Source organism: Symphodus melops (genome assembly GCF_947650265.1).
Source record: "Symphodus melops genome assembly, chromosome: 16".
NCBI lineage: Eukaryota > Metazoa > Chordata > Actinopteri > Labriformes > Labridae > Symphodus > Symphodus melops.
Window position 1 is genome coordinate 19,309,571 of NC_136706.1, and position 16,645 is coordinate 19,326,215.

Consider the following 16,645-nt stretch of genomic DNA (forward strand, 5'->3'; position numbering starts at 1 on the left):
TTGTGGAGAGAGGTTCAGCCGTATGCCAAACTTTAAATTGTACATTCTCCTTCAACACAATGAAGGCCTTGATTAGTTGCCATGGTACTAATGGAACTGTCTCTTTCCAAGATTTAAAAGGGTATTCGTTTGCACCCTGGCCACTAAAAGATGACATAAATGCAAATGTCTGTTTTAAATCACGTTGGAGCTATCACTCTTATTTCCCTGTTGGAGAATCTAATATCATCTGGCACAGAGATCCTAATGTCAGACAGTGTGTATGGTGCTGCAGCTCCTCTTCTTTAATATCCACTGTGTGCTTATTGAAGGTAAGTCTCCCGCTCCATGGGAATACAGAGGCATCATGTGCCCGATGACATTAATCCAGGACACGGAGAATAGCTTTAATTAAGAGACTCGTTTTAGTGGCGTCATTTAGAAGCTATTATGGCTCATAGTGTTTTTTGGCCTCTTCAGTTATCATGGAATCAGTTCAGTACTCTGTTTCCATGAAAATGAGTCCCACTGATCTCTATTTTGTAAGCAGTGAAATCTGAGGTGCCATTCGTCTAGCCTTTGTTTGGGGGAGACAAGAGCAATTAATCACAGCAGGTATGAATTATGAGTTGTACTGCAGTCATCGCAGGGAGTGAACTGAGTCACTTTGCCATCAAATGCCTTGACAGCCGGGAACAACACCTGTCGCCATAGCTACAGTGTGCAACTATGGCAGCTTTATAAAGAGATTATACTAATGGAAACACTAAAGAAAAGGATTTAGACTGTGACTAATATGCTTGAGAAGATCTTTGATAACTTCAGTTATACTCCTTAAACTTTAAAGTGGTTTACTCACAAACACACAGATCCAAAAACATAATCAAATGTGTCGGCAAAAAGATTCTCCACAAGGTGTGATGTTTGTTCCTCACTTTGATTCAACCCACAGCTGTCCAACTGCTACTACCACCCGTGATTTAAGCCCTCAGTCCCACCTGCAGCACAGTCGGCCTGTTACACCCAGGGAGTCACTTCCTGGTGCTTTGTCACTGATAGTACGAATTTCTGTGAATACGTTCAGTTTGGTTACATCTTGTAGAGATGACTTTGCTGTTAGCAGACTACAATTTATTCTGAGAAGATATGACTATATTTGAAGAGAAACACGTTATATGAGGTATCACAAAAAAATGTATGGCCTCAGTTGACAGTAGAATGATGAAGTGTTCCTCAAATAGAGGTCTGACATTTAAAGAGTAAAGGTGATGTGATTCTTCATACCATGTATAGAAATATCTAAAGTGGGAAGGAATTTGTGACATCTGTTGTGCTGTATATAATGGCTCCACACTGAACATTAAATTGTCTATCTTTCAGCCTGCACAGAGTCTCAGTGTTGTCTGTTAGATCAGAACCACGGCCATGATATGCTGCGTTAATATTATCCTGTTGCTTTAGGGACATTTATATTATTCAACCCATCAGTCACAACACTCTTATACACACATATAATGTAACCCAGTGACAAAACACTGCCAGAAATTTAATGCTGTTTAATGCAATGTGCATGTTTTTGATTTATCCAAATATATCATCTAATCTGATTCACAAGAGACCATGTGAAAAGTTCTAGCTCTCTCCCATCTCTGATGCATAAAATGTGAACACACGTGAAACAGATCAGTAAATATTTCTAATTTAGATGAATAAAAATTGCTTATAAATGATTGCTTATTCAAAGAAAAAAAAGAAGCTGAAATAGCTGGAATTTTATGAGACTCGTATTTTCTAAAAAATGGTTGCCTGACATTTATACGGCCTGCACTAATCGAGCTGAATCACTTTAGATTAATGTGCAGCGCTTGGCTGCTAAAAATTGAAAGTTCTGGTGTAATGAATCTTTCAAACTGCTCTGACACTTCTTCCCTGCAGGTCACTATGCTATGACATGTCGACGTCTGTGAAACAGAAAGTCTAATTACTGTGGCTGTTTGAGTTTTTCTTTTGCTGCTGCAGTGTCCATCATCCATCCAATGACTGTAGCAGGGAAGTAGTCCACACTGAGGAACTGGCAAATATATTAAAGCTTATTAAGGCCCAAGTACTTGATGCTAAATAAGTGAAATGAAGTCATTCATATTTGGTTTATAAATGACTTTTTCTTACATTTACTTTTAGCTTTTAAGACTGCTAATAAGAACACCCTCAACTTGGGAAAAGTATTTAACAACCAATTTAACTGCTTATTTCAATTAGGCATTAGTAGGGAAATACTTGACATATTTGTTATCGCAAATATATTTTGACATGACATTTGGTGGGTTTTTTATCATTAAGTTTTCAAAGTTAGAGTCAGAAAGCAAAATAACGTTGTTGTTAATATTAATGAATAAGAGCAGGGCTAGCAACACCCCACTGTTAATGTTTATTTTGAAACTGATGTTCACGGCACACCCCAATCACATCCAGCTGCTCCAGACAGAGAGAGAGAGAGAGAGAGAGAGAGAGAGAGAGAGAGAGAGAGAGAGAGAGAGAGAGAGAGAGAGAGAGAGAGAGAGAGAGAGAGAGAGAGAGAGAGAGAGAGAGAGAGAGAGAGAGAGAGACTCAGTCTCAGGAGCAACTTGTTATGGTGGACTCCAGGTGAATCCAGTTTAAAGACACAGCACAAGTAAATAGACTCGATGCTCCTCATCAGCAGAGTAAGACAAACACTGCTGAATGTCAGCAGCTGAGTTATCGCCTCAGTTTGAATGTCACGTCACAGCATGAAGCCTGTTACAGAAGCAGCACTTCAAGTGCCTGTAGGGAAAGTTGCAAATGTTTCTCAGGATTTTTGTTTTGGTGTTTATGGCTTTATTTTTTTGATGCTATTTTTAGCCCCTGAACTTGCATTTTTAAAATCTTCATGAATATTTGTTTTTTTTCTTCAACTTCTAGAGTTGCTAAATGTAATGGTAGCAATAAATAGTGTTAAAAAGTGAGAAATATATGCAAGGGCCAACAAATGTTTTACATGTATAAATGCCAAGGCCAGCCGTTAAGAAATTTCAAAATATATATTTTTAAAAAATCAGAAAAAACGTGATGTTTATGTATATTTGACCTCTGACAGTTCGATTTAAATCTAAACTGCTCTGTTAATCCAGAACCCCAGTGTTTTGTTTCCCATGTTTAGCCTCACCTTCTTCTCGTCTCCCTCCTGCAGTAGCTGCATGTTGCTGCGTCTCTGGCTGTCAGTTCTTCTCAGGGTGGCGCTCCGATGCTCAGGCAGGTCAGGGGGAGGGGACACACCCCGGCCCTGAGGGTCAACCCAGGTATAAACATGGTTGGTGACGTAGCCGCCTGGAATCCTCCCGACTGAACGCACGGAGAGGCAAAGCTTTTTACTGCCCTTCAGCACCTGACGAGGACAGGAGAGGGAAAGAGAGTCAATTCAAGCTACATTTTAAACACAGATCTAAATGTGTTTTTCTCAGAATATGAACACGAGAGCAGTTTCAAAGAGCAAAGAGTTCCCAGAAATCCACGCCACTTCAGAGACCCACATGAATACATGCATGGGTAAACACAGTGTGAGGTTGCGGCAGTGAATATTAAGATGATACACTCCATTAATATGGGACAAATTAAGGATTAGAGAGAAGAAACCAATTATGGATGTGCCTCAACAACTAAAAAAACAAATGACCTTTTCCAACACATTTCAAGCGAAAACTGCTGCTGGCTGTGCCCCAGTGGATTATAATAGCTTCCTGAATGTAAACCCTCAGGAGATCAATGTTTTCCCATGTGCTCGTTGGTCTGGATGAATCAGACTGAATGGGATGGAAGCTCTTAATGATCAAACAATCGTTCTGCACATCGAACACAAACAGGACGTATTCTTTCATTTCAGACTGAAACAGGTGGGAAACATGAAAGTGTAAAAAGGAATATCACTTCAGGACAGAGAGATTTCTGTCAATCTCAAGTTCACTTCTTCAGTTTATCAGAGACTGATTTTGTTTTTTAATCCAATATGTGTAAATACCTACAGACAGATCAAATAAAACTTGAAGGAATCTTTTAATCTAGTGAGTTTTTCCAACTCTTACTGGTGAACTTCATAGGATCATACGGAGAGCCTTTACAGCAAGGCAACAACATAAACAGGTCACAAACAGTTTCTTGTAGTTAAGACTGACTCTCATGCAGACAAGGACCACAAGAGAAATCTTATCTGGTTTGATGTAAAATACTCTGTCTTCCTGATTTAATTACGGTGTTAGAAATCTCATCTCAGTGGCTTGTCGAGGATTTTTACTGAAATCTGACAAACTCTGTTTCAGGACAGAACCAAGGCTTGTTGTTGAATGAACACGTTTAGAGCAAGTAAAAGCCAACTTTACTGCATCTAAAATAAAAGGAGGATATATTCTGCCGGTGGCCGAGTGCTTAGTTTACAAAAACCCTCTAAGCGACCGGCTTGGGTTCCATGTGACCCACTCTCTTCTAACTTTATCCACTGTCCAGTATTTTTTTCTTTTGTTGTTGTTGTTTTTTTTCTTTTTTTTTACAATATAATCTGCAAATGAGAAACATATACCACAAATCCCTAAAACCCCTTTGGGCACAACTCAGCGTTGGCTTCATGAACATTTGTAACAGGTGATGCTCTGTGGGCCTGTTTGTATTTAATCAGTCAAATGTTATTTATTAATTTGGTTTTTAATGGCTCAAACCCAACACCACTGTGCCTCCTGTTGTCCTCTCTGGGGACCGTGCGTGCAAAACTCTTCTCAAAATTGCACTCGATCCCTTGAAAATAAAAAGCAAAACCATAAAAAACATATCTAATTCCCCAACCCTCACATTAATTCTTCTTTAGCTGCACTCTTCCAACAACACTTGCAAGAAACCACTAACTACTTCTGGTGAAATGTTTTCAAACATATGCTGCTTGCAACTCTAACTCAAATTATTTCTTGTCAGAGTGCAGTGGATTGCAGAGAGGGTCCGTCTCCCAGAGCACTGGGCTCATGCCGAATCAATTTTCACAATTGTGATTTGTGCTGAGAGATAATAACTTCAATTCTGGGGCAACAAAACCCTGTCAGCACTGAGGCTCACTGACTGGAGTCATCACTCCCTCCCTGCCTCTCCAATACCTTCCCTCTGTGTGGACAGTACAGAGGTGTAGATAAAAGTATATAACAGATAAGTTCAGCAACACATTGCAAAGCATAAAAGCTGGTGGTCTAAACGCAAACAGAAAGAGAGACAGCAAAGATCAAAACATGTAAAATAGTCTGTCTTCCTGATTTAATTACGGTGTCAGAAATCTCATCTCTGTGGCTTGTCGAGGATTTTTACTGAAATCTGACAAACTCTGCTTAAGGACAGAACCCAGGCTTGTTGTTGAATGAACATGTTTAGAGCAAGTAAAAGCCAACTTTACTGCATCTAAAATAAAAGGAGGATATATTCTGCCGGTGGCCGAGTGCTTAGTTTACAAAAACCCTTTAAGACCCTCTCGGTCTAAGCGACCGGCTTGAGTTCGATGTGACCCACTCTCTTCACAATTTCTAACTCTATTAACTGTCCTGCTTTTATTTAGATTTCTTGGCGTCTGACAAATCCCCCTGAGCCATCAACAACAGCAGGGGGTCATGGGAATCGAAAGGCAATCAGGACCACACAGTGTGCAGCCTGGACATGCTAAACATGCTGCAAAAAGAGCTAACATATACACAACTATACAAATAGTATTAAAAATAAAATGCATGAAAGTATTATTGTCTTTGAAAGCTAAGGGAGGATTCCGTGATAACAGTTTAAATATATATCCAATATAACGCTAAAATCTAATTATATTTCTTTGCTTAATACAAAACTGTTCATTGGGAAGTTTAGGTGCATGCAGCAGAATGATATTAAAGAACTGGGACGCAGCTTATTCAGAGATTTGCAGTTTTGGAGACAAATAGAAAGTTCTATTGATTGATTGTGAAAGCTTTTAAAACAGAATTCAAAGACTGACCTCAAGTTTGACTCAACTGAAAGCATTGGCCTTGTTTTTTTTTTTTTTTTTTTTTTTAGATGTATTTTTGGCCTTTATTATAGATAGGAAAGTGGATGGAGGCAGAAATCAGGGAGAGACATGCGGGAAATGAGCCACAGGCCGGAAGCGAACCCGGGCCGCCCGTGCGAGGACTGAGCCTCAATACATGGGCCGCGCCCGCTACCACTGCACCACATGAAGAAATTATTTAATCTCTATTTACAGACTCTTTATAAAAATGGAACATGTACAATGTAACATTCATGGGGGTCTGGATTTCAGTATAGGAAGTTTTTGGTTTTCTGCTTTGGTGTGCCGGCACAAGGTTATCGGATTTATGTTGTTTGTTTTGATTTTAAAATACTTTATTAATCCCTGAGGGATATTGTGGTTTACACTGTTAAAAAGAGACATGTCCAATCATACACATGCACAAACATGAGATGTCAGAGTGGGGCTGCTGCGCAGAGAATGGTTGAGGGTTTGGTACCTTGCTCAATGGCACCTAGGCAGTACTTGGGAAGTGCCCTGGCACCTCTCCAGCTACCATAACAACTTCCGTTCTTGGGTCCTGCGGTTCCCAACCCAAGTCCCTACAGAGCTACTGCTGCCCCATGCTGATGACATACCAGTTCCCATAGATGGCATTGGAACAATGATTCATTCATCTTTATGATCAATCAGTCGATCAATCAAGCTGTATTTGTATAGCAGCAATTCATAATAAATGTTATGTCAGACAATAGAAAAAGAGCAGGTCTAGACCTTACTCACTGTTATATTATCTAAAAAGACCCAACATCATTCCATCACGAGCACTAAGCAACAACAAGTAAAAACACATTAATAATTCATTAATTATAGAGTTGGAAGTGGAACAGCTCTAAATCGATATTAAAATCAAGCTATGCATTATACAAGAAATATTTCAACTTGAGTGACACGTGTTTGACGGTCTGTTGCAAAAGCCATTTCGGTTTAGATTCCTAGACTACTTAAAAAATAAATCAGAAACAGACCTGACAAAGCATGACTTTTTACAAATCTGCATCATGATGTTGACATTTAAAGCAAACCTAATTTGCGTTAATAGAAAATAAATCACAAGACAATTGGTTTCCTTTCTGGGCTCATACTGCTGAAGTTATCCAGAGGGAAGTCACTGTATAAGACACGTTACTTTGGGATGTAATGGAGCAAGAAATGCAGACGTTTTTGTTGTAGATGTAAAAGCAGGAGGGTAAAGGAACTTAGCAGGAAGTCTTCCCAGGAAAGATATGCCAAGGCATTCATTGTCTAGCCCGAGATTGGTAGCCCGAGATCAGTGCTTTCTTTGGTAGATTCAATCAGCTACAGAGCATCTCTTATTTATGATGACAAATGGACTTTTTCAACATGCATGTTGGTCTGAAAAAAATGATGCCAATGAGCATAGTTAAGGCTCAGTAAGATCAGGAGTGCAGGGAGTATGGTACACATTAAGAGAAAGATAAATATATAGGGCTATGGAGGGGTGGAGGGCGGTGGAGCAGGCTGCATCTTTCTGGGAATAAGAAACAGTTGCAATCAACTGAAAAGCCATGGTACAGCGAGCCTAATGCGTCGTCCTCAGAGGAAAATGCTGATTGTGACTGTGGACTGATGTAGCTGAGTCCTGCCTGCAAGCTGTGCAAACAGCCCTGTAAAAAATGGAATATAGCAGAGCATAATGGGAAATGGCATCTGCAGGTAAACTGCTTTTAGATGAAGCAGTGAACAAAACAATACGTTCTCACGAGCATCCAGGCAATCCATTTTATACACAAAAGCTGACTGCACAAAGCCCAGCTGAAGAAGCCATCCAAATTTGGTCACTTTGTAAATTCCTGGTAATAGGCTGGATGAGGTTTAAAGGTGCCTGGTGTAAAGGTTATTACATGTCGTCTATTCAGTTATGTGAAGGCAGTGAAAAGACCAGACTGTGTGCCTTCATTGGGTATAAACTCGGATTTTGCATCAGGAGGCAATTAGAGCAAATACTAATACTGACAGATTTATCATACACCCATCAGAGTTTACAACCAATTAAAGTAAATGGAAAAGTAGAAACTCTTACAAATGATGTATTGTTTATTTAGGAGTTTACAAAGTCTTTTTATATTGCCAGTTGATCACAGATATTAACGCTACTGGTCTGCAGTGTCAAACACACAGAAGCCTTATGGTGGTGCAAAGCTGGTCCTCCACACTGTAGTAAGAGAGGTGTATCTGTGGGGGAAACAACGTCACTGTAAAAGTCAAGAGCCAGCAGGGTGGACAAAGTGCTGCGTGTGCATGTCTGAGTGAAGCTCCCGTTTGTTCACACGTCGGGCTTCACTCTCGCTTCCGCAACAGCATGACGTATTTGTAAGATCACACACAACAACGCACACCAAGCTCGACTGAGTCACTGTCTGCAGATTCACACATGAGGATATTTGTTCTATGAAAAGTCTTTAACATTTACAAAAAGAAGTTCTCCAGAGAAGCTCAGAATAGTTATTATACATTTTGCTGATCTCTTGACATCAACTCAATAAATGAATCCTAAAAGTCCTGATACTGAGTGAGAAATATTGTTTTGCTGGCAACACTGAAACTCAAGTGGAGTTAAACCCCTGCAGCTCTACCTGATCTTCAATACACAAACACACAAACACACTTTAACGAGGGCTCAGGTAAAGCTCTGGTTTGGACAGCTGGATTAATGGGAGTAAAAAGAAAACCATCCTCCGCTCTTCCTTTGTGCTGCTGAGGAGTTACCGGCACAACAAAAAGAACTCAAAGCTCATTGTTCCAGATGATTGAACACTCTATAAGTTGTTGTCAAGATACAGTGTTTGCAGGTGATCCAAAGTTCTTTAGAGTCTAATCAAAGTAAACAGTTGTACTCCAGCAGTCAAGCATGCAGATCAGATGTATTTAAGTAAGACAGAAGCAGAGTCATCAACCTCAAGAGATCGATTTCACAAAAACACAGACAGACACTTGAAGACTTAGTGTCTTAGGAAGAAAAAGTTCTACTTTAGGAACTTCTGACCTAGATTTTTTTCTTCTTAAATGTTATAATAAAAGTATGTTTAAGGACACATTAACTAGTTACGTAAAGCACAATAGTTTGGTCATATCTAATGAGCTTATTTGTTTACACATTATTTCAACCGGATGGATGGCTGGCTGGATGGATAATTTATTGATCCCAAGGGATCAATAAATCATCTGCTTCTAAAGCTGTGCTAAGTCAAACCTCCACAGTGATCCAATCCTCCAAAGATAATATCACAATCTGAACATTTTCCATACTGACATCATGTTTTTATCTCTTTCTGAACCCCCCTCAAAGCAAGTACAGACATGAAATATGATTCTTTTTAAAATGTTGAATGAGTAACATTTTTTCAATCTGGGTGCCACATTTTTAGAGGTGCATGCCATGTCCTGCTGTCTCAGACTGTTTAGTTGATGACATCTGATTTAAAAATTAAAGTCATGTAATTTAAAGTGTCATCTCTTCATCCGTGCAGAAATGATTGAGGGGGTCAATATCAATATTTATTTTTTAAAGCCTTTAAAAGGTTTATTGCTGATAAAATGCGAATGTTATCATTCATCCAATTATTTTCTAATCATTTGCTAAGAATAAATTGTGCCTGAGAGCAAGAAGACAGAACACTGTCTATGAGTCACTAAACCAGTAACAGACCAAGTTAAAGGCAGGGTTGGTAATTTTCTCCTGATACACTTTTTAAGATTTTAGTAAAACATGTCTTTAGGTCCTGATAGAATTTAATAACCCAGGTGCTCTGAAAAAGGAATAAAGAAAATCTGTCATCTCTTGCAGTTATAAACACAAACATTTTGACCAATGTCTGCCACGAGGTACCAATTAAATGAAGCTATCATTCCACCCTGTCTCCCTGCTCCATCTTTTGCCCATGCATGCACAAGCCCACGCACAAAGCTTGAGCTGAAATTCACTTCCGGACCAACGGCACAAGTAAGGGAGAAGGCGTAGGATTTGAGGAAGCACAGAGGGAAGGGGGTGGGTGTAGAAAGAGCACTGAGGGAATGCTACTTTTAAAATCTTGCTAGTTATCAAAAATTACCAACCCTGCCTTTAATACATTTTCTTCATGTGAACTTTGTGTAATCATAGTCACTAAAACCAAATGGAATATCAGACTGAAATATTTCCATTTCATAATTCAGAGAAACAAACACACTACAGTACCGCAGGTAAAAGCTATAAGTGCAGAGTGCTGCGAGATCCATCTAGTGTCCTGTTTACATGTACAGACTCTCAAACTTGAGATGGAAACAAACAGGATGCTATTTATTGTGGATTCATGCTGGTCCTGCGCAGCACTACTCATGAATTCAAAACATCTCCAGCAGCGTAACGTTTGAAGGGTTGAACCTGATGTTTAAAGAATGTCCTCTAATGCATCAACGAAAGGACAGATTTTTCTTTTCTTTTTTTTTTTTTTCTTTTTTTTACATTCTTTAGCTCTTCACGTACTTCTTTTTTTTTTTTTTACACAGGAAATTGATAAGCTCCTATAACTTTTTTTCCCATTACTTGTTACATGGTGCGATTATTTTTCCCCATGCTAATATTTTTAATGGTTCTCATACAACCTTTGTAAAGCAGTAAAGTTGAACTTATATTAAAGGGGACAAATTATGAAAATCCACTGTGACTGTTCGTTTGGGTAATCTGAATGTCTACCGACCCACTAAATGTGAAATAAATCCATCCAGTTCTTTATTTGTGGTCTGTTTGTATAAGTCTTACAACACAGATAAAAATGCATCACAAGTTGGATTCAGAATACCCCCCACTCCCCTGCTATCTGCACCAATGGACTCCACCCTCAGTCTAGAGCAACACTTTTGCGCAGGTCCGCCATTTTTATTCTCACTACAGAGGAGTGATGTCTATCAGTAAAACTCAGGGGGAGCTCGTGCATTTAAAGAGACACACACACCAAAATGGAGCATTCTGAGAGAGCTGGTTTATACAGGGTGACAAACCTCCTCTGGTGCTAGGGGGCGATAATATGTCCTCTTTAAAAAAAACAAAAACATTTGCCAATCCTTTACACAAGTTTAGCTCAATTTATTCGGCATAATCGTGTTGGTCGGAAAATTAAAGTACATGAAAAATGAAAGGGCTTAAAGGCAGGACATTTCTTTGATTATCTCAAAAAAAGGTATAAACTAATGAAAAAAGGGACTCGTATAATTGTTTTGGCATTGCACATTCAGTGTGTTTGTCCAATTACAACAGCCAGCTGTGACGCAGGGCCTGTTGTTCTCTTGGGAACAAATGAGCTGAAACAGAACTGGAATGTGTTTGTTTGATGGCTTGTTGGAAATCCGAGTGCGGCTGGGAGGCAAACGGATCTGTCAGCGCTGCGAATGGATCATAGCCATCGATGCTGTGCAGTGTTGGCACAATTTTCAAAGTCCGATCCATCTCTCAGCCTCATGCGTTTGTGCCTGTGGGGGAAATGGCCAAGCGTGTAACCGGCAGCCAGCGTGCCTCTGAGACCCTCAATGAAGAGTTTCCCTGACACTGAGCGAGAGCAAAGAATAAACACAGGACACAAATGAGCTCGTTTTCATGGGTCAATCTCACAAGTTAACCCATGATGTGCACAGCGAAGCCAGAATACATAATACAAAAAAATATTCTTCAAATACATACTGTATGCTGCAAAACCAGTGACAACAAGGCTTCAGTTTCAGCATTATATGCACTGAACTCAAATATTGTAATGTAATTATTATGATTCAATGCATGAGTGGTGTGCTGGCATTCAGTTTGGCCACTAAAAAACAGTTATGCTCACTTTTAAAATTGTATGCAGCTTCAGATTCTCTGTTGGCCAAAGTAAACCAAAATGACAGGAATACAAGGTGTCATCAGTAAACACATGGAACATTGTCAGCAAAGAAAGACACTAATGGTCTGCTGACAATGTAGGTCCAACTACAACAATCAAAAAACAGACGTTTAATATTGATGCTAATATCAAGTATTCTTTTAAGTATTTTATTTCCTCGGAGTGCAGAAACCAAAGGTTCAAACCATATGTTAGAAAAGGTAGTAAATGTTTTATGAAACTGTTATTAAAAGAGATGCATCTTATTTGTCATCTTCCATGGACTTTTATGGGTATTTATTAACATTATGTCAACATAACATTTTACTGCTCCGCTGTTGTAGAATAAGTGAACACACCTGGAATCTTTTTTATCACTATGTATGATGGTGGTCAAAAAACATTTATATATTAACACTGCCATTTTATTTTCCATTAATTTAAAATTACAGTTGACTAGTAATACTTGAATTGAAGCAATAAATTCCTCAGTGCATTATGCACAAAATAGTTCCTTTGCCTTCAGAGACATGCAGGCAGGGCCTCCATGTGCAGGAGTGCATGGTGTTTGAGGAGCTGCAACCTCAGGTACACTACATCAGTAGACCCCACTGCACCAATGAATGAAGACATCGTGAAAATGTCCAATACATTCTCAAGACCTGGACATTAAGGAATCATTTAAAGCTTTTGGTCGCACACTTTCTGGTTTGAATCTCATGCAGATGCAGAGAAGACGAAGAGACTGAAGCAGTCTAGTTCTCCCTGGCTCCCATCAAAGTCAGATTATTCAGATGTGGCAAACCTCATCCGAGCAAAACAGTCATTAACAACAACTGCAGGCTTTGTCATACTCTGTACTCTACATGAATGGCTTAGGAAAGCATTTCCTTTAAAGAGGATATTGCAGGTTAAAGACAAAACTTAACTAATCATAGGAAAATACGTTAACAATACTGTTTTTAAAGAAATTCTGAAATTAATAACCCACAGGGTCTCCTGGAGACGTTTTAGTACGTGTTCGCACGTCTTTGCTTTTTACTTCCGCATTCGGCTGTGACGTAACATGAGGGAGTCCCGCTGAATCCCCGTCTGTTTAACATAGAAAATCATGGATCCGAGTGTCACTCCCGTCAATAAATGGGAAGAAAATATGTATTCCTTTACATATAATGGTCCACTGGCTTATTATTCTGAACCTTTTAGATGTGATAGAGAGCAGAAACAGGCAGGATTAGAGGAATAACGGCCTCAGGAGAGAAGCTGTGGTGTGAGGAGAGACCCGGAGCAGGCGTCCTGCTGAGTGACAGGTGTCAGCGCGCCACATATGGGCTGGTGCTTTGTTCACATCAGCATATATAAAGTTTGTAATCACATTCAATCAATTAAAAAACTATTTGTAGAAGGTGCAAGTGCCGATCATTCACCTTTACATTGTATGGGAGTTGCTTGTAAAAACGGCAAATCTGTACAACGTATTACGGTGCCGCGCTGTGCGCGCGCGAGAGAGAGAGCGAGAGAGAGAGAGACAGACAGACAGACAGACAGACAGACATAGAACCCGATTACACGGCCTGTGCAAATGCAGCACCATGTCTTTATTGTTTATTCCTCATGCAGCCCAGTGCTCACGTTGTTATAGAATATACAGTGTATGCTGCAGGATTCTCCTGACGTGAGTTCACAGCGCACGTAATCCACACAAACATGCACAACAGCGCACACACTCCACAGTTTAATGCGTGCACATATATTAGGCTACTACAAAAAGTTTAAAGTTTTAATGGGATAGAGGACCGACAGACGTAAAGCTTGTGTTTCTGTTTGTTTCCAAACCGCGCGTTCCGTCTTTCCCCACTGCGCACACACAAACACACACACACACACACACACACACTCCACAGTTTAATGCGTGCACATATTTTAGGCTACTACAAAAAGTTTAAAGTTTTAATGGGATAAAGGACCGACAGAAGTAAAGGTTGTGTTTCGTTTCGTTTCCAAACGCGTTCCGTCTTTCCCCACTGCGCACACACACACACACACACACACACACACGCGCGCTCTCTTGTAACAGAGTTGGATTTATAATAAATCGTATGACTACATATATTAAAACAGACTGTCCGGTGTCTATTACGCTCACACTAGAGAATATAACAGAGGATTCCAGCAGATCAAATCATTAAACGCTTTCTGTCTGCGTATATAATATTTGATGTTAAACAGCCAGAGATTTAAATCATTAATAAGGAAACGCTTTTGTGTCTGATGCCGAAATATTCAACGTGTCTGTTCGATCGTTTCTGAGGTTGTGGGAATAATTCACCAAAACACACTATGAATAATCAGCCACTTACACTGTGCACCTGAATGTGCGCAGCGCAAATTACAAACTATTGCAGGGAGGCATCCTGTCTGTTCTCACTCACTACCACGTATCATTACACCTCTTTAATCATGTTTTAGTGTGTTTTTTGTGCTTTAATTCTTTTGTGCTGCTTTCTAAATGTTTGTTTGTAAAGTGTTTGATGCTCTCGGTGCAAGACAAGTTCCCCCAGGGGCAATAAAGGCTTCATTCATTCATTCATACACAGACGCATGAAGCCGATCAAAGCAGAGTCAGAGAACGGGAGTCCCTTATGTTACGTCATATGACGCGTTGTTGAAAAAAAAAGCACGTTCTAAACGGCTATGCTAAAACAGCCACTTTCTCCTCTAAATTAGAGCACTTGTGTGTTGTAGAACATATTAAAAAAATAACCTACTTATTTTACAGCCATTAACAGACTATATAAAATATTAATTCAAAATTTTTTTTAACCTGCAATATGCTCTTTAAATAGAGAGATTCAATGTCTTCTAAATGTTGCTACGTCGTTTGAACACACAAGCTAAACTTCCAGTGAAAAACTTCACTTCAAATTTCTGTGAACATGAATTTGGCAAGTAAGTTTGCTGCAAGTTTGATATAACATGCAAGAAAATGCAGGTAAGATCAAACTAACTTGGTGTTATTTTTTTTAAATACTCTTTTCTTTAAGTTTGCATTTTCAGTTTTCCCAAAAAATTCTTAAACAGATTTAGTGAGACAACCAAAAGTCATCATGGACAACGACAATCAAGGCTGCAGTGAAGAAACAAGAAATCTCAGATTCTCCTCATATATAGTGTATATGTGTAGTATAGTGTGTGTGCACCGTTATGCCACGTGTTGGAGCATGCACATGTACATTTGTACATTGAACATAAAGAATTAGTTAAGAGCTCAAATGAGGTAAACACTCTGAAGGATTAATGAGTAATTGACAAGGCAGCCAACACAGAGGCTTAATGGAACCAAGTCATCAATCACAGGGATTAGCAGAAGGAAAACATCCACAATGCTCTACCCAAACCATCCTTCTAATCCCTCCATTCCCCAGTCCATGTCTCACTCAGTTACTCTTGTTTATTTGAATAAACACCTCCGACCACACACACACACACACACGCACGCGCACACACACACACACACAGACGCACAGTATGTGTGCAGAAATAGATTAAAATTACAGTCATTAGTACAAACACTATCATTACTTTGCACTTCTTCTGCCTGTCTGTCTTGACGTTGTCTGTCGTCGAGCCCATCATTTTATCACACTTCAGGAAGTCGATCATAACACAAGTGACACAAAGACGAAAAAAATCCCAAATACTGCAGTAACTTCTCATTTTCAGGCGAACACACAGAAGATTTACGCTGACAGGCGAGATAAGGAAAAACGAGGAGACGTGTCAAAAGTGCTGCGTCACACAGACAACAGTCGCTGCTTTTTAGAGCCTGTAGGTCCAGATAAACACGGAGCATAAATCAAAGTTAAGATTCTTAAAAGAACATTTACATTCACTGATTTCAGCTTCATTAAAAAAGAACAGCTTTTTTTGGTTTAAGAATAAAGAATGAAATGAAATATCAAATTTAACATCACACCTTAAAAGAGTAAAAAGATGTAAATCTGAAATAAAACCTCCGGGTCGTTTTGTCGCTATTTAGTGACATTTCATCATTTAATTGACATATAAACAAGGTAAATATGGAGAATAAAACACTTCCCTGCCTTCAACAAATAGATTTAAGATGCACATGTAAGCCTGACACTATTATGTGCACGTTGTGTGTGTGTGTTTTCACCTAACCCTTGTTATTCCAGAGTTGTCAGATCCACTGATTTTCTAGCCTTACATAGACAAGGACGATACCTTTCAGAGAGTTTTATCAATAAACTCCACTGTTTATAGAATATGACCCCAGGAAAAACTTTAAGTGACCATGAAAGAGCAATGATTTCAGGTTAGAGAGGCGCTCTGGAGGATGTGTGAGGAAAACACCAGGATCATTACCACAAAAGACTGAGGTTGGATTCTAGATTGAAAGTTAGAAAGCTAACATAAGTAGCAGCTAAACCTTAACAACCACATGTACCACATGTTAGAAGAAACAGACTCGTGCTACAAAAGATCCAACAGGGTAACTTGTGTGTATGATAAAGACACCTGAGAGTCACGCAAAGTTTGAGTGTTTAAAAAACAAAGTGTCGTATATTATTGTTTGGAAAATGTTCAGTATGTTACATCTTTTCCTTTTTTGTTCCTCCTTTGTTATTATTATTTGAGAATTTCCTCCTTCAAATCATTTTGTTCCTTCCTTCCTTCCTTCCTTCCTTCCTTACAG

At 39.3% G+C, this 16,645-nt stretch overlaps 1 protein-coding gene across 2 annotated transcripts in view; it reads right to left on the minus strand.

Annotated features, from left to right (window-relative positions):
* The window catches only part of whrna (whirlin a), a 130,870-nt gene that overhangs the window by 64,999 nt on the left and 49,226 nt on the right, over positions 1 to 16,645 (minus strand). For both annotated transcript variants that reach the window (XM_079364196.1, XM_079364197.1), the window contains one exon: positions 3,164 to 3,382. In XM_079364196.1, coding sequence (XP_079220322.1) covers positions 3,164 to 3,382 — 219 coding nt within the window. The remainder of the gene's footprint in view (positions 1 to 3,163; positions 3,383 to 16,645) is intronic.